The sequence below is a fragment of the Platalea leucorodia genome (genome assembly GCF_965183815.1).
Source record: "Platalea leucorodia genome assembly, chromosome: 4".
Lineage (NCBI taxonomy): Eukaryota > Metazoa > Chordata > Aves > Pelecaniformes > Threskiornithidae > Platalea > Platalea leucorodia.
Genome location: NC_138826.1, coordinates 3,559,580 through 3,585,637, shown reverse-complemented (window position 1 = coordinate 3,585,637; position 26,058 = coordinate 3,559,580). Strand labels below are relative to the sequence as shown.

Below are 26,058 nucleotides of genomic sequence, written 5' to 3'. Positions count from 1 at the left end.
CGCCGTACGTACGTACATGAGAGAGCTGGGCAGATCGGCAGGGAAAGGGACTTGGGAAGTGGTGTCTAGTAGGGTAAAACAGCTGGAAAAGTCTCATGGTTTTCTTCTGTTCCTGTTCTACAATACTATTTAGAGGAGCTGGAAAAATACCAAAATGCTCTTAATTCTTCCTTGTCCCTGCCTGCTCTCCTTTCCCTCACCCCCAAAATATGTACATATTGTATACGTACTACGCTGATGGTATGTACACTGTGTAATTTAATCATCATTATTTCTTCTTGAGTAAATTAGGCTCTGAAGAAGAATAACCAGTTCCCCTCCTTTCGGCATGGATTTATTTGGGGGCTGGGAATGGGGGAGGCTAAAGGATTTTAACTTCATTCTTTCCAGCTTTTGCGGATGAAGTGTGCCTGCTTCTGGTCTCCTGCTGGGGTTGGGTCCAGCTGATGCCAGCCTACAGAAGGGAGGTATCTCTGGCTGTGCCATCTCTCCTAAAGGAAAAAGAGCGTGGCCCAGGGTTAGGGGTGAGCCCTCGGTCCCTGCGCTCCCTCTGTGCAAGACAATTTGCAGGTTATACGTTAATTAGATTGACTACATCAGAGCGCCAGCGTTACCTGCCGGTAGGATTAGGAGTATCAATCTTTGCTTTATGTCCCTTATGTTCTTGACTCAAGCCAAAATGCTGAGCTCTGTTATTTTCCTCCGTGTCCATTTTCTTCCCTGTGTGTCTCTGCAAGCCCTGTATTTGCACATACAGTCAACGACACCTGAATACCAGCATGAAGTATTTCAGCAGCATTTTTTGGTTTATAAAAACCATGTCACGCAGCTGCGTATTAATCTGAATAGCGTCATGCATCTCAGTGAATCTCATTTGTGCAGTTAGGCTATGCCTCATTGGTAACCAGTACAGGTAAGGTAAAGGGAGTTTAATACACCTTGCCAACACGCAACCAGCTGAGCAAGCGTAAAGCCAAGCTTGTATGTAGTGCTTTGTGTCATGCTGCGTGATGGCGCTGGATAGGTCCAGTTAATCAATGTTTTTAAGCAGAGGCCTAAAACATCCGTGAGACCCCTCAAGTACTTTGCTGAGCTGGGGCTGGTGGCAGCGCGGGTGGGGAGGGTGGTGCTTGTCCCGAGCATCCTTACCCTCAGGTCTTCCTTTCCGCTTGCTTGTAACTTTTTCAGGTTTTTATGGTTTCGGTTGAAAAGCAGGTGACTGGAAATCTGGAAGTTACCTTCTTTTTCCTGCATTTTTTTTTTTATCTTATGTAAGCACTGAAGCAGATTGGCTATTTAGGCAGTGCTATGAAGTTATTTAAAGCTGTGTGTGTAACCTTGTGTTTTGTGTGCAGACTGCAGGGAAATCTTGCTGCCAACAATGACAGATCAGCTGAAGTATCACTTGGAAAGACAAGAAGATTTGGAGGCTTGTTGCCAGTTGCTGAGTAACATCTTGGAAGTGCTTTACAAGAAAGACGTGGTTAGTATCGTACGGTTCTGTGATGATTAGCACTTAAAAGAAATGGATCTTAGTAGAATGAATTAAGCAGGTAACTCCTGATGGCTTAGATTTTCTTTTCTTTTCTCCGCCTCCCCCCTCCAGTCTCTTTTAAGTCTCCTGTTTAGGTATGCAGTGATGAGGATGTGTTGTGTGACATCTCAGGATGTTTCTTACTGTTTCTGAGGCACATCCAATGCAGCGCTGTTACCCAGTAACGCTTTTCCAGGCGTTGGTTAGATAGGAGTAAATAGGTAATCTTAGGAGTTCAGCCTTTCTCTTACATGGTGTCTAGCCTCTGCCAGATGGGAAATGGTTTTGCTTGTTTTGTTTGGTTGTTTGTTCCCCCCCCCCCCCCCCCCCCCATGAGCATTTTGGGAAATGCATGTTTGAGTTGTATTGATACTGGCCTGCTAGGCCAGCCTGAAGCAGAGTGTGTGTGTGTGTGTATACACACGCACATATACATATAGGTATGAGAACGTATACTTTTGTCGACACAGCAAACTTGTTTAGCTTTTTGAAGTGCCATTTGAAGTTAGCTAGTAGAATTCTCCACCCCAGTAAGACAGAATCTGAATTGGAAAGTGGTAGCTTCTGCATTTATATTATAACGAGCGTAGTTGTCTTATCCATTCAGAATGTAAGCGCATGAGAACCTGTGCAGTGCCCTGGGCTGGTATGCAGATGTGCAGCTTGCATAATAGTCCCTTTTTTGTCTTCTCTTGACTTGACGCCAATATGCAAATATTGGTGCTTTGCCGGAGAGCTGCACTGATTTGATGCTCTCCTAAAGAAGTCTGGGCTGATGAGGCCGCTGCCCGAACCTTCAGCCTGGGCAGAATCGTACACTAATTTAGTTGGAAAGGACCTGAGGCGTCAGCTGCTCACATCGTATCTAGCATCTTATTTGACTGTTTTTTGGGCTCGTTCTGATTTTGTTTCTTTCTTAAAGTAGTTCTGTGTGACTGCTTCAGAGTGGGTTATTTTTAAGAAGGAATTTGCCAGTGGAGCAGGGGGATGGAGGCGGGGACAGGGAAAGGAAGGAAACACTGTGAGTGAGGGGCGACGTGAAGTAAAATTGGAAACGGGCAGGAGCAGCACAAGTGCTGGGGGTGCAGAGAGGAGGAAAGTCTTGGGGAGAACTCATAGGAGAGAAAGCAGGGAGAGCTGAAGGGTGGAGAGGAGCAGGGTGCTGAGATGCGTTCTTCCCTGCAGATGCTCTTGGTACCAGAACTGTAAGGTTTATCCCAAAGACAGATCTGTCAGCAGCAGGAAGAACAGTCTACGCTGGAGCAGCAGCTGTGTATAGATGTACTGAGGATGGCTTGTTCTTCAAATGCGAAATGCATTTTTTGTATATGCAAGTCTGCCGTTGGTAATTAAGCATAATCCAATGATAAGATGTGGGTTATTTATTGGATGCAAGGGCAAGAAAGAAAGTGATTCATCGGAATGTTTGTTTGGTGGTCAAGTAACAACACAAAGATGCTGCTTTATTTAGACAGTTATCTGGGAAAACGCTTACAAATGTTGGCTCTAGAGTTGTTTCCCCTTTCCATCTCGCAGGCCCCTTTTGAAGTCTTCTCCTTCAGACTAATGAACACTATGAAGAAGCCTGTTTAGAAAGTAAAAGACGGGAGCAAAGCTCATCTCTTTCTCCTTGTCATGTGTGTTTGGCCTCAGTTCCTACGGGCATTGTTCTGCATGAGGTTTCCGAACTTGTTCTTAAAAGCCAGTTGCACTAAATAGTTCATTTTCAACTCTTTCAAAAATAGTGGCAGATTGCTTCTAATACAGAAATATTAATTTGAAACGATCGACTGAAGTTAAAGCTCCTCAACCAAAGTTTCGCTTTGCTTTTCTGTTTATTTTAATTGAGCTGTTGCAGAATAGCCCCCAGATTTGGTAACGCCAGTGGGCTTTTGATGTTGGAAAAATGACTTAGGAAAATAAAATGATGAGTAACTAAATGTCATAGGCTTTAGTTATTTCCAGGGACTTGCTTTTCATTTAAATAATTGTAACCGAACATGTTAATTTATCAGCAACATGTATTAATTAAATAGACTTTGCACGGTGTTTGTTAAAACGGGAGACTAATTTTCTGCTTTTGATCAACAGCAGTGAGTGATGTTTTATTTAACTTTCACCAGACAGGTGGACTTCAAGGCAAACGTAAATAGTTCAATTGTATTGGTGTCTGTTATATCTAGTTACCACTAATTTATTCTTTTTCCTTAGGGGCCAACACAACGACATGTCCAGATAATCATGGAAAAGCTATTGAGGACAGTAAACAGAACAGTCATTTCCATGGGACGTGATTCGGAGCTCATTGTAAGTGTCTCTTGATGTAAACTTAAATACCTCTGTCACATCTTTTTGAACCTGACTGTAATAGGATTTAAATCCCAGGTGACCCGAAGCAATCAAAACCTTCTCTAACTGTCTTTGTCTTCAGTAAGCTGTAAAACATTGGTTTGTAATTTTTTCTGTTGTTTACACAGGGAGAGAAAAAATACTTAAAAAATATCAGCGGCCAGGTGATTAGCCAGATTTTAGATGTCTGTGTTAACCAAAATAATGTACTAGTTGTAATTAGCCAGCTGAAAAGTGTGGAAATGAGACTTGCACGTCTGTTACTACATTAGCCATCATTTGACTCTACAAGCGTTTACTTGCCTGTTTTGACTACAGCTGAGAGAACCACGGGAACGGCAGTATTTGAATGATTGAAGAACAGAGCCCCAGATTATTACGTTTTGAAAACCTAGAGGAAGGACCGATGCAGTAGCTGCAAGCTACCATGTTCCACTTCGGTGGCATAGCACTGTGATCTTAAAGCCTGACATTTGAATTTTTCAACTGTATCATTAATGCTGGTCTAAATAAAATAGCGAGGCCTATTGATACCTAAAATGGGGACAGATCTTGGTGTGGTTTTGGGAGCCTCGCTGTGTGTTTGCCTTTACCTTATATTCTCCCTTAGGTGTCTGCGTCTGGCAACTGATACATAGGAAACTGGTCACAGTGGACCACGTTTCTCATCTGTCTTGAGTAGCTGTCCTTCTGTCTACGTTAATTTGGTTCAGTTGGGTTCGATGTACCGATTTCTTTCTTAAAAGGGGCTTCTTTGTTAGTCAGATATATCCGAGTCCATTGGCACTTTCTTTTTTTTGATCTCCCTTTTCTTTTCTGCTTTTCTTTCTCTGTGTAATGGCACACAGTGATATCTGACTTCTTCCGACAAGGCTCTCCGTCCTCAGCACGTCTTCTTATCTACGGCTGTGCCGTTTACTTGGCGTACGGTGGTGCTTGTGCCTGCAAACATACTACAATTTTCGTTTTGCCTTGAGTGCGTCATCCACTAACTTTCTTTTGTCTTCCACTTTTATCACCTCGATTTGCAATAGTAGTTTTTGTCGTAAGAAAGTGATAATGGATCACCAGCCCCATTGTCGGAGCAAGAAACGGTTCTAAGTAGAGATCATTCTTACAGAATATTATAATGCTGGGATGCAGTACCAGCGGAAGGGAGACCAAAGGTTTATATGTTGTTGTTTCTTTGTGTGTTACCTCAGAGATTATTAATAATATGCAGAATAGATATCTTAATATCCTTCTGTACAAGGGTAGAAAACTTTACTTCTTCCCCCAGTTGTGCAGGTGTAGTCTTGGAAGACATACGTAGAGGAGACGTCTTCAGTTGCGGTTAGGATGTGAATTAATTATTGTTTTGATGAACATGATTTAGATGATATTTTAAAATGTTAATTATTCCTTTTGCATTTACCAAATTATATTGGAAAACTTCTCCTGTATATATTTTAACTAAGTACAGTTGTATTAAAAATATCCGTGGTGGTCATGAGTACAGCTTGAAATCCCTCTATCCGCACGCTCTGTAATTATGGAATGAGTAGTAATAGGCCCGGGTGTTTTTGAGGAGTACTTACTCCTCTCTTAAAACTCAGTCTGTTGCTGAACGGATCCTGCTGTGATCAAGCAGTAGCAATTCATTTTTGTGGCGTCAGCAAAGTAGGAAGAGCAAAACACGAGCGATAATGAGGAAGCATAACCTGAGCCCTCTTGGGTCAGAATCGGTAGAAATTACGTATTAACTTCTCTTTTGTCGATACTAGCGTGGTTTTACCTGGAACTTGTATTAGAGAATTAACCATGCAGGATGAGCAGAAGGAAGGAATTTTAAAAAGAAAAGATCTTAGAGAGGCGTAGTTCAAGTAACGATAACTTTTTCAAAAGAAGTAAAATACAGGACGTAGCAGTTTGTTTCTTATATAAAGATAGCTATATTGGCGTGCTAAAGCTGGCATGTTTTTACCTTGAAGAAATACTTAGCTGTGTCATCTTCATCCAAAACCTTATGTTGCATAATACACTTTAAATATAAAAAAAGACCTTGTATCAAAAATACTGAGAAATTGGCACATTGTCCTGTAGACGTGAACTATATATACGGTAAGAGTTATCAGCTGTTAGCTTTATTCTGGAAGCATTCCTCTGAGGATCCTGCTTTGAATAGCTCAGACGGATGGAAGACGCGGTCCTCCTCGTCCGAGACAAGACTTGTTCATACAGAAACACAGATTCACAATCCCCTCGCAGTGTCCATCGGGTTTCTTTAGTTTCACATTCCTTATAAACCTCTGTTTTAAGCGCTGCGGAATGACCGTGGCATTTAGGTTGCGTGAACTTTGGGATCTGTAGGGGTAAACATCAAAGACAATTGCTTTGTAGAAATTGTTCCAATTAATATTTTAATAACATTCTCTGTATGCCCTTCTGAGTTTGAGGCTTGCGTGACTTACGCTCACGTTGGTTTTGACCATGGCATTGGTCAGTGCGAGTTGGTGTTTCTGAGAGGCCGGAGTTTTATCTGATCAGCAGAGGGTTGTAAAGACCATAAGCGATCGAGTGAAAATGCAGTTATCTTGAACAGAGGTGGTGGAAGTGGAGCGCTTAAATATAATGTCATTTTACATTAGTGGGCAAAAACCTTGAATAGAAGATGAGGTTGCTAGCTGTGCTAATGTAACGGGAACATAAGGCACTGAATTTACTGTTTCAGGATATGCAATTAAGAGGCTATTAAAGATATCGTAAATAATTAAAATGACTTTCTTTACGTTACAGCCTACGGATAGGGTTCTGTATATCTGATTCTGAACGACTGTTACCGGGTCAGTTTCCTTTGGAAAAACGTTGACGAAAGATGGGTGGGTCTGTGCCTGCCTGAGCAAAACCCCGACCGTCAGCGTCAGGCCAGGGAGCAGCCTGCAGCGATGGCGGTACCCGCACAGGAACCTGCCCGAATCCGTTTGCTTCCCTGTGTTCCCAACATTCCCCCTTCATCCAGGACAGCAGAAGGGATGTTGGTCACTCTTACCTGATGCCTACCCTATCCCAGTCTGAAAATGGGAGGTACTGGGTACGACCTTTTAAAGGTTTCCGTATTCTTCAAGGCTGTATGTCACATCTGGGACAAAGTGTCTCTCTGTTAAACCTTAAATTGCCAGTTAACCGTGTTTAATTACAGGAGGTGCCTTTTCTACAGTGTTGAACAGACTGGAAAGATTCTCCAATAGTCTCTTTTGAATTTGCACATCTTTTTTGAATTTTTCCTTGTGTGAGTTTCTAGATAAAAATCATAAGCTATTTTTATCATATACCTTCAAAAGCGAATTATCTTGAAATAAGATAGACCAGTTGTAAGAAGAAAAACTAGACAATAAACAAAACAGAGCATAAGTGATAGATTAAAATCTGATTTGACCATAATTTTAGTAGGATAAAATCTGATTTGACCATAATTTTAGTAGGATAAAATCTGATTTGACCATAATTTTAGTAGAAGTTGGTAACAAGAAGAATTTGAGTTAACATTTGTGATACTGCACACTCTCTTCTAACTTTCAGAACTTGTTAAAAAACCCCAAACCCTGAGTTTCGCCAGTGTCTGTATTAACTAAGATTAAGCACAGCCTGGCCACTTGCACAGGTCGTTTCAGTGAAAGCAGTGAACTTATACACGTGGAAATTAGCATTAGTTTCCAGCCTGCTGCATCAAATGGTTTTTTAACATGAAAGAAAAAAAATCTTGTCACCATTTTAATACTCGTTATTTTTGGCTACTTTTTCCTCTGGAAGCCTGACTGGGGATTTCCACTTGATGCGTTTGCTGACTGAGCAGCGGGTTCTGCGCGTGTTGCTGTAGTGAAGGGAAGAAGTAGATGCAGCCCGTGGGTGCCGAGTTGTCCGATGCAAGGTCGGGGTTCGTTGCTGCTCGCAGAAGTTGGCTGCTTTGGGCTACTTTGCTCGTGCCTACAGCTACTCCGGCTTATGGCGCAGCAAGAAGTCACCTGTAACCAGATCACAACGTCTCTCCTACTGAAGAACGTGTTGCCTGAAAATAAGTAAATTGAGCATGCTTCACTGAGTCTCTTTTTTGGAGGATCGTTTTCAACCCTCTCTTTCTTTGCCGCGTAACTTGTGAAGAATGTTGCGTTCCATGCGAGTCAGCACATTGGCCTCCTTCGGTAAATCAGAGTTGTCCGGCCACGATGGTAGGTCCCACGTGTATCGTGACTACTCCCTACTTCCTTGCGGTCGGCAGCTTGGTATGTTTTTCATTTACAAAGCCAAGCAAAACAAGCTAGTTGCTGAACTCTTTAATTTCAGAAAGGACATCCAGATGGGGGTTTTGGATCGCTGTGTGTGCAATTTTTGGAAGATGCTTCAGCTGGCAGATTTGTGCAACTGTATGATCATTGTCTGTGAAACAGGCAATCTCGGGTCCTTTATATGATGGAACAAATCAAATTCCAGTTTGATACAGAAAGAAGTCTAGCTCATAGAGGTAAGAGCAAAGAGCGTAGCAAGTGGCTCTACTCCCGAGAGACTCTGTCCTTAAGAGCAGTCGTCCGGAAAAACACGTAGTGGTGGATGGTGAACAAAGTCTGTGTGAACACCTGCTGTGACCGGGGAAAAAATGCTGGTTTAGGTTCTCCTGGAATGTGTGGCTAGGAAGCAGTGGACAGGAGAGGACTTCATGACTTTGCTGATAAGTAGAGCGTTTCCCACATCGCTTTCTTCCCCCCCTTCTACACTTGAAAACAAGGATGTGGTGAAACCAAAACAGAAACGCTGCAGAAATCATCAGAAAGTAGAGAAAGTAAGTGATTTGTGGTGCGAGATGTGAAAGCCACTTGCGGTCAATAGAAGATTTAGAGGTGCCGCTGGGCGATAGTGAAGGAGAGTCTCTGTAGGTGAAGATGACGCCCATCCAAGGGCAGAGGAGGAGCCGGTGACGGCACCGCGGCGTGAGGGGTGTAAAGCAGAGCGCGGCGCGGGCAGGGAACGCTCAAAGGCAGTGGTGGATTCTCCATCTCTTGGCGTCTTCAAGGCAGGACGTCTTTCTGGAAGGCAGTAAACTACGAGTCTAAAATGAGAGTTATTGAGGGTCACAGGAGACAGTTCTGGCGCTAACGTTATTTAGGAGTTGAAGCCAGGTGTAAATTGCTTTTCTGTTTCTTAAAGTCTCCCAAGTTTAGGGTTACACCATGTTGGGGAGAAAGCTTCGTCGTCTTCACCAGCTTCATGACATAAATTATACGTTGTTTTATTGAATTGCATGTTTTCTGATCTTTAAAAAACATTTGAAATTATGTCTTGCAAGCTAATTTCCGAAAAGCTGAAGTGGTATTTCAATGACGGTCATGATTTTGTTCCATCGCTAATACTGAGCTTTTTTACGCTGTAAATCGCAGTATCGCCGATGCAGCGAATGGGTGTGGAGCGTGCCCTACCAAGGGCTACTGGAACAAACTGCGTTCACCTAAACAGACAGCAAACTTCTAGCTCTCCAGTTATTTTAATAAGCCACAGTTGTATTTTATGGATGCTGAAATAATTCTAAAAATTGTTTCATGCAGTCCCTTGCGTTCTGCTAGAACAGAACTGTGTCAGTATGGCAGGTATAATTTTTAGTGGCAATCCAGTTAACAAATTCGGTAGTAATACATAATGCGTGCTATTATACGGGTGCTAAAGAAGTGGTATAATCTAACAGCGTACTTGATTTGGAAGTGTTCATGAAAAGTGAACCTACTGGATTTTGAAAAAGTGATTAACCTTTAAAGCACAGTGAAATTAAAGGCATAGACGTGGTTTTGCATCTTAAGCAAGAAAAAGCAAACACTTTGTACCGATGGTAGGATTTTTCAGTTTTAATCATGATTTTTTTTTCAGTTTATCCTGATTTTTAAACTATTTTTACAGTGACTTTTTTTCTTTAAGAAAACAAGTGATACTCACATGAATAGTGTTTCCTAATAGTTCTCAAACAAAGAATGTAGCTGTTGCCTAATGGAAATTATACGGACTCAGAAAATAGCAAGTAATAGAAAATCACTGCAGTATTTATTGACTAAAAAGTATTTTTAAGCATGATATGGGAGAAGTGCGTAGAGCAAATTAGTGTATGGAAGTGCATGGCATCGTCGGTGAATTCAGCAAAGCTACAGTGTGTGCCACGCGGAACGTAAAAATGCGTTTTCTTTGTTACGACCCCTGCATTTTATAAGATCTTCTACATTAGGGTGAGAATAGCTTTGTCAGTCACATTTAACTAAAAGCTCTAAAGAATTAGGTGTTTCTCTCAGTGTCTATCTAACCTGAGCCTGAGTGATTCTAAATGTAATACAATATGATACATTTTACACACTTGCAAAAACATTTTATTACAAATTACATTGTATGGTATGATATAACACGATATGTAATTTTAAGCAAGACTATATGTATGTTAGCTTTTCCAGTTTTAAAAAAATGTAAAAAATTAAAAATTTGCAACTCCTTAAGAAAATAGCCTGGACATGTACAGAACACGCCGTGAGAACTTCCACTTTTAGCTCTTATACGCTTCCCCAGTGAATTTTCCTCTATCGTTTTAAATGATTACAGAATTGTGGTCTCTCTCGGAGTCGGTAACCAGACGTAAAAACGGTTCAGCTTTGTGTCAGAGTCCCTGCACACAAGAACGTTTAGAATAGGTTTGTGGGAAAAGCTACTGGTTCGGTGCCACCACCGATTCGCAACTGATTGCCATTGAGAGACGCTTGATTTAATTTCTTTTAAAAAACCAAAACCAAACCCAAACACTAGGCATGTTAGCATGGATGAGTTCATTAATTATTAACACTATTTTAAAATAATGCTGAATAGTGTTGTATTTTCTTGTTATATCTGTATTTGATATTTCTTTCTGCTCAGGAAAAAAATATATATTTTCTTGTTTGGAAATACTTGGGTTTGTAAAACATGTAGGGTGGGCTGTCTTGTAAACAGTTTTATATTTTCAATTAAAAACGGTATAAAATCCACGAAACGCATTATTTCCCCGTGAAACAATTGCACTTCCTCCCTGCTCCGCAGGATCGCCTTTTCTAACCCTTCAGCTTTCACAAAACTATTTCAGGATATCGTTTCCGTACGTACAAGAACTCGTAGCCCTCTTGAAGGTTTACTGCAGAGGTGACTTGCTTTTTTTTTTTTTTTTTTTCATTAAAGCATGAATTTTGAGGTGGACACAGACATCTGCATTTCTGTTCCCATTTTAACTTCCTTTTCTTGCTCTTTGCTTTGGGGGGGGGAAAAACAAATTATTTTCCTCAAGTTTTCCTGCAGTGGTGGATTTGATGCTGAGCTAAGAGGAAAAATAGTGTAAATGAAAACACTTCAAATTTTCTAGTGTGTGCAAACTCCTCTGGTAACGATCACCTCTCTTCCACCTAAAGGCTGAAGAATTTGTATCTCATTGGTATTGTAGGGTATGCGATTTCAAACCCACTTCTTAGTAAAGCAGTTTGTCACGTGACACTGTATGACTCAAATTATCTTAAATCCTTAAAAAAAAAAATAAAAACAAAACCAAAACCCAAAAGACAAGATTCCCACTCCCTGGTCACTTCTAGCATGAGAAATTTTTTCTGTAAACTCCATTCTAGATGGAAGTTTCATGACAGCAGCAAAAACTTAAAGGAAAAAGTTGCAGTTTATAACTCAGAGCAAAATTTTAAGTGTCATTTAAAAAAAAAAAAGGGGGGAAAAATTGATTCACTTCTCTCCCCTAAGTGTGTTGGTCAGCACGTACAATTAAGAGATTGAGATACAAATTATAGTATGCTGGGAAACTCATCTGAGAAGCTTAGTAAATAAATAGCATTTAAAATTACTGCTCCTTCCAAACAGGTTTCAAAGCATAATGCATACTATAAATTTTCTGATGCCTTCTGCAATAGTGTAGAGGTTTTCCAAAGACCGCGTTACAAAAAGATATTAAATTACGGCAAATGCCAACAATCCGTAGAGCTTTTGTTCTGTTTGTGGGGTTGTTTGTTTTTTTTTTTTTCCTGTGCCAGGATGTGGCATTTAGACCTTTTGGGTACCAAAAGACTGAAAGTGAGATCTAGGACAGATGATTGTCCCGTAGCCTTGCCCCTGTCAGCCTGGTGTGGTGAAAGGCTTGTCCTGACTTTGGGAGGTTTCTAGCCGCTCACCCGTTGGAGATGAGCAGCACGCTTGTTCCTCTGGTGCTGAGGACATAGCTAAATTAGAAATGATGGTGCGTTGTCGAAATGTGACAGCTTGGTTGAAGTCTACATCGCATGAAGGCAAATATACATATAGTCACATCTTAGAGATTATTCTTGGTCTTGGACCACATGAAAAATTGTGCTTTGTCCAGGATATATGTGCTGAAAACTGCACTCCCCGATCAACATGGATTTGTAAAACTGAAGACCATTGCAAACATAAGGCTTGCTTGCTTTTTTTTTTTAACCCTCGTTGTTGTTTAAAGACAATAAACCAAACCCCCAAAAGGCTTTAAAACAATAGTGATATTTAGCTGTGTACAGGATGACAGCCTACAATTTAACAGGTTAGAATGTGACGCTTTCAGATCTAAGGGGGGAAATAGTTTTACTTTCCATCTTTGTACAAATTTCAATTCAGGTTTTACATCCCACATTGGTGAACTGCAAATAAAAGTTGGCAAGGTATTACCTAACGCCTTGCTTCTGGACATTAGTTTCTAGGTACAAAGGCCTTTTTGGTACATACGGTGAGAACTGAATGCTGCCAGAATGGTCAGAACTACATTGGCCGGTAACACTGATCAGTCCACGAAGATCCCGCTATAGATGATCGATAGAACTCCAAATATTTGTCAAAGAAGGCCTTGAACTCCACGTGTAATGGACTTGGGTTAAAGGAACCAGAGTTTCCATCTTCCATGCTTTTTTGATTCAGTTTTGGATTTTTGCTTGGGAGTGGAGGAGTAGCTCTCCTGAGAATAAGGCAAAGGTGCAACCTGAGTTTCCTCAATAGGATGAAGTTTTCTCAAAACTGGCTGTAGTTTATCTTCTTGCTGTTTAAAATCCAATTCCACGCTAAAAATGGGAAGAAAAAAGCAACTGGTTACTAATTATGATAGAAAGATTTCAATTTAGCCAACATCTGACACCAATATACAAGTGCTTAATTTATGAAATTCGAAGACAAAAGAAATGTTTTAAATCAGATCTCCACATTTCTTTGATCAAAATTGAAGGGGAGGTGGGGGGGGAAGAGACAGGTCAAAAAAGGACATGCCGCAAAAGAGAAATAGGGATGGGATTGTGCAAACTTCTGCCTCCTGCTTAGGGGGGGCTTGAGGATTATGGTAGAAGTGCTGTGGAGTGACTGAAAAGTGGCAGTACTACTTTTTCCCCTCATCTCTGTGGAGAAATGCTCTTTCAGAGGGCTCCCGGCTCCGTTCTCCCTCCTGCCGGCGCGGTCCGGGAGGCGAGGCTGGCAGCGGGGACGTGCGTCCTTGGGCTTCTGAGAAGAGCTGATGGGTTGGCCGTAAGCAAGGAGGCTGCCGCGGCCCTTTCTTTACCGTTTCTTTCCTTGAGCTGTTCCTTGCAAGTTTTACCATGAGTTAGATTAATTTCACCAAACTGCTGTCGTATGTGTATACTCATATACGTATGTGGAAAAAATAAATAAATTAAAAGACTCTTTTACAATGCAGCCCTTTAGCGTATGCTGACAGCGTCTAAACTTAGCCCTGTAATGAGGATAACAACATAAAATCTATTTGGCCCCTGACTGCTGAGACAAAAACAGCTGATGATGTAGATGGGTCTGTTTAGCTGGCCAGATCTGTAGGTAAAGTGGAAAGAACCTGTTTCAGTAGTAGCTAGTGCGTACTTGCCTGTTCCATTGCTGCTAAAATTTAACGGAAATAAGGGAAATGCTCATTTAAACGTAAGCTTCCGTTCAAAAAAATATACCGAAGCTCTAAAATATACCTCCTGAATTCTAAACAGTGTTGGCTACAAAATCCTGCTAGCAATTAAAAAATGTAATAAAGATGAAATTACAACCCTTATTTCAAGGGTGTGTGCTACAGATCATTTCAAGTTTATCTTATAATGTGGTTCCTTTGTTTTATAAAATTCAGCAAAAGGTTAATTCTGTCTGATACTCGGAAACAAACCTAGGCCTGAAACTCCGCCGTTTCAGTTGCGTTCGCGCAGCAGCCTGTGGCCAAGTTCTGCCCTGAGTCTTCGCGTCCTGTCTTGCGCATTACGTTGCAATGTGGCACCTGGGCATCGAAGGATGAATGTAGAAGGTAGGGTGAAATTAAGGGAATTTAGACACTGAGATTAATTTATTTCTTCCCTGCCTTTGGCTTGATATTTTAAAACTAGCAGTTAATGGCTGAGGTGAAGATGTGTGTGCGTATGCATCTGTTGGGGCACTTGAGAGGCTGCCCTCTCACCTCTGCTGCTGAGGTTTCTCGGGCTCTGTGCTGGTACCTCTGCTCCTTCAGCGTTGCATAAATATGAGGTTATTGTTCCTGGATGTCAGTTCACTTTTAATAAGTATTAAATATGTTTTCTGAGTTATTTCTGCCATTGCTGCTTTGGTGTTAACCACTAGCGACGCCAGGCCTGCTTGTTCAGGCCTTGTGCTCCCAGTGTAGCTCATCTAAAAAGAGATTTTTTTAAAGTTTTGTTACTGCTACCCCTGTCTAGCTTAGGGAGAGAGGCACCCCACCTTGAACGCGTGCAAGCACACAGTACTTTTGCACACCTGAAGTCATTTCAGAGGAAATTCTCCAAGTAAGCTGGAATAATGGAAGTCATGGGAAATTCTGGTGGACTCCAGTGCCACAGCCTTTGCTGGAGCACATAATGCCATCTAATACCTTCTGCTGATTGAGGTGGATTTTATTTTCCTCTGAGGGTGGAGGAGAGGGAATCAAAGATGGTAAGAGAAGTGTGGATAATTTTGTGCTTTGGTTTTTTTGAAGAGCTGAAGCGTCTGCCTACACGGACTTCCAGGGAAGCCCTAGAAAGGAGTGCTGGAAAGATCTAAGGTCTTTTTTTGCATCTGGCTGTGCCTACTTTGGTGTTTGGTTGGGTTTGCATCTGTGCCTGCTTTAACTGTTAAACCCATTCTGAGCAAAAGTGTCAGCATTTCAGTGATTTGGAGTGATTCGGATAAACTTTCTAATAGTGGAGGAGAGAAATACACTAGCGAAGAGTTCAAATATTCAAAATCTTTTCCCCACCTCCATGTTGTTAAGCAGTAAAAAGACATTTCAAATTGAAGAAGATAATTTTTAAAATTTCAGCTATACGCTAGAACTGTACTTAGGAATCCTGAATTTGCAGGAGACAGCTGTGTTAGGTACCCCACTACTGCATAAGCACACTACAAGCCTACTGATGAATCTAATATTCGTCCTTAATGAAAGAACGATGCTGTCTTCAACTTGATAACACGTTCTGGTTTGCAGTTTAGCTAGCAAAAAGCGGTCGGTTAGGTAACTGCAGCATGAATTTTGTGGTAAGATTGGGGTATCGGTTGGTTGTGGACGCCCCACCACATAAATGCTTTCAGTCATACAGCGAGAGAATCTCGGCGTGAGATGGGTTCTTCTCCAAGAGCTCTCTAAATCTCATTTGAAGTGGCATGCGAATCTGCGCAGAATTTGGCATGTGTTATAGTTGCTTTGTTCCTCGGTATAAATTTTGAAAAAAAACAACAAAAAGGCGTTTCAGCTCTAGCACTGGCAGAGTTCATTTTTACTTCTTTCAACATGTTATTCTTGCAGGGGAGCTCTCGTAAGAGCTACTTGAAATTGATGGAAAAGATAAATTGTTTTCAAAAAAAAAAAAACCAAACTTGCCGAACAGAATAACTTTTTTCATAATCAATTTCCATTAAAGATAGACCTCAAGAGAAAAACCATCTTAGTTCCAGTCCGTGTGACAAAACCCATGTTATTATCATTTTCTACGGCATAAAACCATTTGCAGCACCGTTCGGGCTGTCTTTCAGCTATTCACATCAAAATGAAATATTTTACTTTTGAAGAGTATCACGAGGATGAATGAAAACATTCGTATTATTTCAGCATTTATAACTGTCAATTTTGCAGAATAACTGATTGTTATTTATCAAGATCAATTTATCTGGCTTCGTAGGTTTTTTTGATGTAACCGCTCCTTTCAGGCAAACGATTTGTTTGCTTGCAAACGTTTAGCGTATGCTGTTTGTGCTGCAGCAATAAGACAAAACCCTTATTCTGTAATTTTTCACATCTTTCTAAATTAGCGACAGCTGACTTTATTTTCGGCCTTTATATCAAACATAGGAAATACTGTCGCATTCAGCAAGTGTTACATATTTGTATGACGACTTTATGTTTTTGTTAGAGCGCTGCAGATACTCTCCCCCGACTGCTCCTCCGGCTTCCCAGTTCTCGCGTTCATGAACTTGATTTTGTCACTTGTCACAGCTCGAACGATTTTGTGTTGCTTAGTGCTATTTTTGTATCGTAAGTATCTATAGGTTTCCTCTCAAAATGACCTTTGCTTGAAATATTCTCTGTGCCATGTGGCTCTTCTCACTTTCAAACTTTGTTTTTGTCTCTTCTTTAAGCCTCCCCATGGTAACTCTATGAACTTAATCAGTGCGGACTCTGTGTCTTGTAGCATTACGCATGATGGAGATTATAGTTATTGGCCTCAGAAGCGTTTTTCCTTAGATGAAATAATAATATTTTTCAATAGAGTGACAATTATGAATAAGCCCTACAAAACCAAGAGATGAATCTAAGTATTATAGAATGCTAGTATCGCAAATATTTGCATGAGACATGGGATTAGGACATACTCATGGGTCGCTTCCCCGCAACGTTGCCACATTTGGAACGCCGGGCTGGAGTTTCTCCGTGTTCAGCACCTATCTCAAATTTTTGCCGTGCATGAAACTCCAGTGCAAATAGATAGGCTGTTTTTGTGAAGGAGTATAAGCAGTAATATTTTGTCTGTGATAACTATTCTGGTTTTCTGTGTTTTCTCTCCAAAGCAACTATATACTTACGAGGTTTACAACAGAAACTTTGCGTTTTAGGGCAGTTGCCTGTGTATCAGTGTTTGCATAGATGTCATTCCCATGAAAATTTGGCCAAATAAAATCAAATAACAGACCTTGAGAATTTTATTTTGATGTGTTCATTAAACACAGGCGAGAACTTTGTAATTAAAATCTCTGGAATTCCTTCACAGCGGGACACGTTTAGTCCAGGACTGATCAAACCCCTCTTTGCAGCTGCAGCTCTGTTACGTTGGTCTGTGCTTGACTGAGCCCCAGAGCGGAGGACCCTGAGCCTGCTTTTTCTGTCATCTTGTTTTCTGCTAGGGACTGATAGCAGCCTAAAGGGAACCCAAAATGAGATTTATTTTTTAAAAAAAAAAAAAAAAACCAACTTTTTTTTTCTTCCTTCCTTTCCCAGTTCCCAGATCCTGGTGTTATTTACTGCACAGCATGGATGTGCACTCAGCTGACCGAGGAGCCTAGCTGAAACGTGAATCTTGATCTCATTTTGTCCCTGGGAAGTGCCATTGACTCGCTATGCAAGTTGGGTTTATAGCGCATGAGGCAAAGTGCTGCAAAAAGGTGGAGGGTACAGTAGGGCTGCTGAACGCTGCCTTGAAAACTATTTTTATACACGACTTAATTTTGGAATTTAAGTCAGCAGGAACCTCTGTGGGGTTCCTCTCTTTGTTTTGCTTTGGACTTAGGGTCCCCCAGCCTCTGCTTTCTGTGTGTGTGAAATGGAGCTATTGTGTTCGGAAAACAATGAAGACTCGCATACCGTGACAGCGAGTACTCCAGGACAAACTGGGAACACAACTATTATCTATGCAGAATTTGAATGGTATTCAGGAAAGAAACAGAAACAAAATATATTGAATAGCTGCTCATCAGTGAAGGAGGGTGCGCTTGGTGCCCGAAGCCCTAGGGGAGAGGCGTGAAGAACGGCCTGACTCTCTAATTGCGCGCTCACGGTGCAGCAGCAGGGATCAACGCCGGGTTCGTTTGGCCTCCGGCCGTTCTGGGGGGCCCTGAGAACCTCTCAGAGTTTGCGGGGCACAACATGCCTGCGGGCACACGTGCCGCGTAACGCGTGCGGGTGAAATCCAGTGGTGTTATCAAGAGGCGTGGAAACTACGTACACAGGGCCCCTTGTGTGATAAAGGGTTGTAGAGACAAGGTGGACAGTTCGTACACCTCAAGGCACGCGCCCAAGGTGGCCGACTCGCTCGGGCTCCTTCTTTCTGGCTAATCCCATCTTCTAAATCCCAGCGCTGTGGATTAGGGATTGGTGCGGTGGATTTTCTGGTTTTGGCTTCCTGGTTTTTTAATGATTTTGAGAATATATGTTAATGAGTTTATTTTTTGCATGCTGGCACTAGAGTGAACTTCTTCTAATTTTGTTGCTGTATAAGGGACTGAAAACAGAGTTTGAGGAGTCATAACCAGTTGGTTTTAAGCATATGGACTGTGGGAGGGTATCTAGCAACAAGCTTAGAAATACGGATGGGTTTTCTTCTTTTCTAACGCAGTCACACATTATTAGCATGAATCATTTTAAGACATTAGATGCTAACGACTGGATATGTTGGTTCCTTGTAAGATCACTGAATCGGAATAGTTCAGGTTCAGGACTGGGTTGCTGAGGGCTTTATCCACTTGTCCCTTGAAACCTCCAAGGATGGAGCTTGCGCAGGCTCTGGGCAGCCTGTCCCTCTGCTTTCTGCCTCAAGGGAAAACCTTCCTCTTTCTACTCAACCCGAGCCTTTCTCATTTCAGTCGACACCCCTTCTTTTTACCTTTTTATTAGCTAGTTTGTAATGCTAAGGCCCAAATCCTGCAAGCATCTGTAGAGCGACTTAACTCTTTGCATTTAAGTAGGCTAGGTGAAGCGGCAATTAAAGAATATCATCGTGTCTCCTTCTGGGTCACGTTAATTGGATGACGTGGCATTAGTGCATGCCACATCTTGGAAGAACGGGATCCAGATAAGCACTAATCACTCGAAAATTAGCTTAACACGCTTTTAAGCAATCTCTGTTAAATTTCCTGTTTCAACCTGAAAAATCACAAGTGCCGAGGATCCAAAGCATTGTCAGCGTTAGCAAGCCATTAAGATCCATTTTTTTTGTATTAAGCATCTTACAGTCTCGAGATCAGATGAGAAAGAATGCAAGTTAATTAAATGGGGGTAGGAAACAAAAAAGATGATGAAAATTACTGTTCTCATCATTTAGTTACCTGGCTTTGCTATACGGATGATATCTTAGGAATTTATGTCTACTTGTCTTTTTTTCACTTTGCATTGCCATATTTATTCATTTTAGTGATTATCACTATATGTAACCTTTGCAAGTGAACTACTTCCATGTGGGCTCTGTGCTAGCTAGTTAACTTGTGTCACCCTGAGTTTAACCTGTTTCATTTGCCACTGTTGTATGGAGGGTTAAATTTCAGAGATTCTATTAATGTATTCTCTGTTGAATAGTTGGAGTGCACCTTAGAAGAACTTCGGTATGGAAGACAAAATTAAATACTGAAACCCAGCCTATATTAATTCCGAATTTCAAAGGAGTGAAGAGTAGCCAAATTAATAGTCGACAGAGCTTTGAGTAATTTTTCCCTCCGAGAACTACAATAGTGTAGTCTTGATTTCAGTTTGTTTGGTCCCCCTGTGCAGAAATTGGCTAGGGATTTGCTCCAGTAAAAAGTCTTCTTCCAGAAGCTGAAGTAGCCTTGTAAAAGCTATGGAGTCCTGCTGACCTTTTTGACTAAAGGGAGGTCTAGCATGAATTCTTCAAAATGCTCTTTCACGGAAATAATTCACGATAAAGGCCTTCGAATACTGCACAAAATATTAAACAGAAGCCTCATTTTCTCATACAGATTTCTGTTCAAGAATTAAAATTCACACGGGATGGTAATTTAAACAGGAGCGGAAAGGGCAGCTCCAGTAAAAGATAATCACAGAATAAAACAGGCTGTGAAGATTTAGTCCGCATGGGTTTTGGGTGTTATGGAATTGGTACAGTTTCTGCATATCAATGCAATTTCTTCTTAATAGCAAGATTTTGCTAGACTTCAGTATTCAAGTTGACTTTGTCCAGACAATATACCCTAATAAAACTTATTTTCTACCCTGAAAATTTTTAATGGTGCATCTACATTAGTTTGTAAAAGACAGATGTAAAAGTTTGCCTTTTGTTTGTAAATTTGTCTGTTAGTTTGTAGAAGATGCTTTTGAAACTGTTTTGTGACCTCGGTTTATGAGATATTGATGGTAATGGAACAGGTTAATATTTGACACTGATTAACATTTGATAAAATGGTTGTTTATTTTTACTACTTAATCACATTTTTTTATTACTATTTTAAATACTGCCTGGAAATGACTATAAAGACACGATGCTGAATACTTTTAGTGACTCTTTTAGACTGGTGCTGTGGAGTTGGGACTTCATGTTCAGGCTCTAAAACCTGTAGTGATGGTGTTGCCCGATAAAAGCTTTTTTCTGCTGTGTTTGAGCGTAGAGCTCCCTCAGGTGCGGCAGAACTGATCCTGTCCTTACCAGAATCCCAGGCACCGTAGGCTGGTGAAGCCTTCGGGGTGACGACTCGAGCCTTTCCCCCTCTTCCGAGCAGTGGATAAACGGGCGTTTAATGGGAGCGACGCGTGCTGCGGCGGGGGGATGCCGGTAACGCGGCTCGCCTCGCCTCGTGCGACGGAAGGTGTCTGGGACTGCCGGGTCTGAGATTTCTGTCAAGTTCTTGAAGGTATTTCTCACAGCAGAAATAAATAGAATTTTGAGGGAAATGGAGAATCAAATTTAAATGTGTTTCTTTTCCTATTGATTTCTAGAGCAGTTTAAGTTTTTGGTACCTTGTCTTTTTAATAGTGTTTAATGTTTGCTCAGTTGCCTAGTTATTAAAAAAAATGAGAAGGGAACCTGGTTTTCCTTTTTTCTTTAATACTAAGAAGAATATATTCTTTTCAATATAAAGACAAACCAATATAAAAACAGATTTGGAGTCTTAGCAAAAAATGTAAATTTCATATGCAAAATAATTGTATTCTCAAAACCCTATTCTTAGAATGTTTATTAACAGGATCGGCATTTTTGACACTAAAAAGCAGCTAAAACTCCCTTAAAGTACAACAGTCTTTCTGTCGCCTTCTACACTGTCTCTAGCTTTTGTGCTACATCATATTAATATTCTAAAAAGTCATCTTGAGGGAGAAGAATTAAATTACATTGATTGTTTCTGCATTCTAGCATCTCATCTGTGCTGTACTTGACATTACAGGATGCAGCTGGGTAGTCAGTAGGGCAACTTAATCGTTCCTTTAAGATGCTGTTTCACTGCAGTTTAAAAATAAAGGTTTGAAAGTGCTCTAAATATTTTTTAATGTTACTGTGTTCAAAATTGGATCATATTTAAAAAAAAAAATAGCAATGCAAATTATGGAAAAGTTAAGGTTTTCTCCTGAAAGTATTGATTTGACCCATATGGGCATTGATTATATTTTTCTTAGGTCTCCCCTATCTACTGCTGGGGTGAAGGGGCTCAGGACTGAGGCAGGTCCCAAACAGGAGCATGTTGTAAAAGCAGTCTGTGGAGCCTGCAGTAGCTCAGCCAGGATGACCCTCCCGGGCTGACGCCTGACGCTTACTGACGGCTCGCAGGGTCCAGCACCCTCAGATACCCAGGTTTTCCGTGCGTCTTGAATGGTTTCATCCGAGTTTTAATTTCTGTTCCTAAAAGGTGTTTTGTCTTAGAAATGACTATGCAGCACTTGTCATGGAAACCCTTAGGAAAGGTGTGGTGTGTATCAGTGCATCTAGATTTACGAGTAGCTTTAGCATCCTTATTAATGTGAGGCTGCACTTCTTTCAGAGGTTTCGGTACTGTATTTGCCTTGTGGAGGAGCAGAAGTCTGACGCAGTGGTAGTTTTAGCAGTGAATCTCTCTTTTATCCCTTCTGGTTTAGTAATCTTATCTTGTCTTAGTAATTCACTCTTCTCACAGTTCCCCTGGTTTGCACTGTCTTCTGGTTTTAGACGTCTCGCCTGCAGCATGTATTCTCCTCGTCTGTCAAAAAGCTGAGCTGAGTTTTGCTAAAACTTCCCCTGGAAGCGCTGCAGGAGGCGAATGCCCAGCACCGACAGCTTCAGTCCAAACGGCTCTTCTGGTGGGCAGTGCCGCAGGGCCAGACCCGCCTGCCACGCTGGTAGTCTCTCGGCAGGGAAACGCTTGCAATCTGCATTTCTGGACTCACTTCATTTGCAGTGAGTGTAAGAGGTAGAAACTGGAAGCTTCCTTAACTTTTAAATCTGCTGACTAGAAATCAATATTTTTAGAAAAGTCCAACTGGATTTTTGCAGCTAATGAAACAAAAATCATTTCCCAGATAGAAATGTGCTATGTTGTACCTTCCCAGGTTGCCCTGGCACAGGGGTGAGCTCAGAAAAAGGGAGGCACGGTAGGCTTTGGTTATTTATATGCTTCGGAAAATGGCTCTAAAGGATGGATAAAGTAATTGGTTCCTTCCCCTGCACGGAACAGCATCGTTCCCTTTTCTAGGTAGCTGGTAAGTAGAAAAGATGGAGTTGAAGGCTGAAGTTTTCCACCCGTGGTGTGGTTTTTTTTTTTTTTTTTCCCTTGACTTCTAGGCAGCTAGGAGATAGTGTATAAATACCTCCAGGTCTTCTGCCTAAATCAGAGACCACATAGAGAATTAAGGGGTGAAGGGGGAAATCCTGTGTTTTTCAGACCCTGCCAATACTTGTATCTTCATTTGAGTTTGTGTCTTTACTGTAATTAATAGTCATCTTGATACGCTTTCGCCTGTACTATATTGCCTGATGTTCTGAGATACTCTAATAGTGAGATGCATTTGTTTTCATCTTACCTGCGACGCGTGAAAAATACTCAGTTGTTTTTTTTAAGACTCTAATGGAGGAGGGCAGTTGAGCTGTCAGTATGAAACACATCATCGGACGCAGGACGGCTCCATGTCGTGCCCACCCCCTATCTGTTGTTCCTTCCCTATAATGCAGTACGTGCCAAAATGGGTCTCTCGGCTGATAGCCTTTAGCAGGGGAACCTCCGCTTTAGAGAAATAAAAAGCCGTATCCATTCACCTTTTGCACCTGATGTGTTTCTAGTGAGTAAACGCCAAGTATTTCCTCCTGAAGGAGAGATTGTAGCAAGTATTGATAATCTTTAACAAAACCTTTAAGCAGTTTGTAATTTTTTATCTCTTGGGCAGTAACGAACAAACCTATATTCACCTTGCAGAACCGTCCACCTTCACAGCAGCTCTGCTAAAGGAGCGTTTTGTAGAGGTACAGCAAGCCTTCACTTGTCTGTTGCATGAAGACTGCAAATGCCTGATTTAAACAACTTCGTGTTGGGCGGGACGTGTTTGCCATGCATGTTTTAAAACTTCTTCACTAATGTAGAAGTACATAAAAGCCTGGGTAGCAATCTCATTTTACTGATAAAACTGTCCAGATTGAATGGGGTTCTCTTTGCTATAAAGTCTGTCAAAATCACTTTTTGAGTCCAGTTGATACTGCTGTAGAAATTTGAAGTATGTTGACTTGTTGAGCAGAAAACGCTAAATCTCTCTAGCTACGTGAAAATGAAGCTCACCCCTTCTAACACTTCACATCCAAAAGCTACAGCACTACTACTGACCATAATCATCTATTTCTGAACTGAAAATTTTAGGCTTGGAAACAGGTGTCTGTTGAATTTCATTAATTTAGTGATATTATTTTCTGTTCTTATTGTGTTATTGAAAAATCAGGGCTAACAATTGATCTTGCATTAGTGAACAGATCATTACTTTCACCCAGGAAAAAGTGGGAATATTAGTATTTTTAACCTACCTATAGATAATACATGCACTGTTCCTGCATGTGTCGCAATTAGCCGTGTCTTGACCAGTCCGATATGAAAGCCTACAAAGACAAGAACACGAGGTCATTAAAAAGTAATTTATTTTAACATGTTTTTGCCTTCTATGTACTTCTCATAGAAATCAGAACTTCAGGATTGTTTTTTTTAAACTTTAATATTGAATATAAAAATCTAGCCATTGGGAAAACAGGATCAAAAATAGCATATTCGGCTTCACTGAACAATGGGAAGATGATGTTATTTTGGAAAATGAGTCTTTAATGACTGCAAGGAGAAAATAAAAGATTTATTTCTGTTATACTTCTGTAAATTAAAAGGGAAAACAACAAGGAAACCAAGTTAAGTGAACCTCCTTCTGCCGAAAGCTTCTCTGTACCAAAGTGATGAACCATCATGGTAGAGCCACGTGTACAGTTCCCACCGACATGACAGTGCTGGTTTGCTGGTTTTTTTCTGCTTTCTCAAATACACGAGGCTTTTCCTAGTTACTAGTGGATGTGTAGCATGTAATGCTGGAAAACGGCATCTATTTAGGAATTTTGTCCTTCAGCAATGAGGTCTGAAGATCTGTTGTAGGGATGTTTATGTCTTAAAAGAAAGAAAACGTCATTTAACTGACATTCCCTGTGCTCCCCTAGCCTACCCCTATCCTTTCTCACACTGTGAAGTCTGTTACAGCAGTGTCTCTTAACTTACCCATGTATTGTCTCTGACTTGAATTTGAATTAAAAGGGGTTTTTTAAGGTATGCAAGTACTTTTTTGTACATAGAAACTTCATTAGAATAAATAAATTAGATTAAAAAGTTTAAAATGAAAATTCCTAAGCTAATATTGACGTAGTAGTACTTCCTTTTTTTGTAAGATCACAAACTTAGGATCTTTTAAAGCTATTTTGTGTTTGTGTAAAATACAGACTAGTACCTGCGGAGTTCCTTCATAGTTGTTTTTAAAAGAAATGGGTTCATGCCTCACCTATGGAAGTTAAAGATGCGGAAAATACACCCAAGCAGTGGAGCTGACTGACCTCACACCATTTGGGGTTCGCTTGGCTTAGCAGGGGCGTCTCCGCGCCATCCCTCCCCACGGGGACCGAGCACCTTTCTCTCTGCTTCCCCGACAGCGTAACAATAAGGAAAAATAAAGAAAAATCCAACATTTGCAAAAACGTTGACTTAATTTTTATGTGACAAAATACCAAACCTACAAAGTGTTATTGGGAAATGATACGCAAACTGTTTAATGTGCCTGTCCCTAAGACAGAAAATCAGCATTTTGTAAATGCTATTTTGTAAAGGCTATTTATTTATCTTAGTGAACATACTGTTTAATTTGAAAATTATCATCTGGTCCTGTGTCCCTTTTCTTTACTATTTTAAAAGTTTGAATATTGGTTTAAAAGTTTTATTACGTTACTGATATATTTTATATAAATGTACACCTTTGAGAAGAAAATTTACTGGTGTGAACTTGAAGGCAGAGGGTGACCCTGAAGTTTGCTAGACCAAGCTTGTCCTCACAGGTGACGTTTCTGCTTCCACTCTGATCGCTCTGATGATCAATCGTTCGGGGGGGCGTCAGGGCCAAGCGCGCTGGGGCTGTGAGCGCGGCTCCTTGGCGCAGCGGTAGCACAGGCAGCAGTTCATAGTGGGGTCAAACGACTTTTACAATAAAGACTTTTTCACCTTCTGAAAGCAAAACGCAAGGTAGAGTTCTTGCTGCTCTGGTGGTTGTTTTGTTATTTGAAGAGGGCTTGGAACGCTATGGATCTGAAACTTGATATCAAGCAGTAAGTCAGTGGCCTCAGAAGTACTTCTTATTCAGAGGAACATACTCAAAGTACCTAGATTGCTAAATTTTAACACAACAGCAAAGCCAGATGTGCAAAAGAACTTCTACAAAGCAGAATGTCTGTATTATGTACTATTCCTTATGGGAGAAAACCAGTACTGGTTTATATTTGATTATACTTACTTCTTATGGGGTGAAGTAGTATCTGTATCTCTTACTTCTAAGAGGGGTGAAGTAGTATCTGTTTTTCAATTCCCCTTGTAAAATCTTTTGGAAGTCGACATTCAAATTGTTGCCACGCTGTTAAACTTGGACTTGTACAATGTTTCTTCCAAGCTATTGATCAAATACTAAAAACTCTTACTAAAGATAAAACATTTAG

At 40.9% G+C, this 26,058-nt stretch overlaps 2 protein-coding genes across 5 annotated transcripts in view; one reads left to right on the top strand and one right to left on the bottom strand.

The window, feature by feature from the left end:
* Positions 1 to 26,058, top strand: part of DOCK1 (dedicator of cytokinesis 1) — a 315,877-nt gene that overhangs the window by 94,690 nt on the left and 195,129 nt on the right. For all 4 annotated transcript variants that reach the window (XM_082310428.1, XM_082310427.1, XM_082310426.1 and 1 more), the window contains 2 exons: positions 1,356 to 1,483; positions 3,746 to 3,841. In XM_082310428.1, the coding sequence (XP_082166554.1) occupies positions 1,356 to 1,483; positions 3,746 to 3,841 (224 nt within the window). The remainder of the gene's footprint in view (positions 1 to 1,355; positions 1,484 to 3,745; positions 3,842 to 26,058) is intronic.
* Positions 12,792 to 26,058, bottom strand: part of INSYN2A (inhibitory synaptic factor 2A) — a gene marked incomplete at both ends in the record, with an annotated part of 31,626 nt that continues 18,359 nt past the window's right edge. The window contains 2 exons of the mRNA XM_082310431.1: positions 12,792 to 12,975; positions 23,857 to 23,928. Coding sequence (XP_082166557.1) covers positions 12,792 to 12,975; positions 23,857 to 23,928 — 256 coding nt within the window. The remainder of the gene's footprint in view (positions 12,976 to 23,856; positions 23,929 to 26,058) is intronic.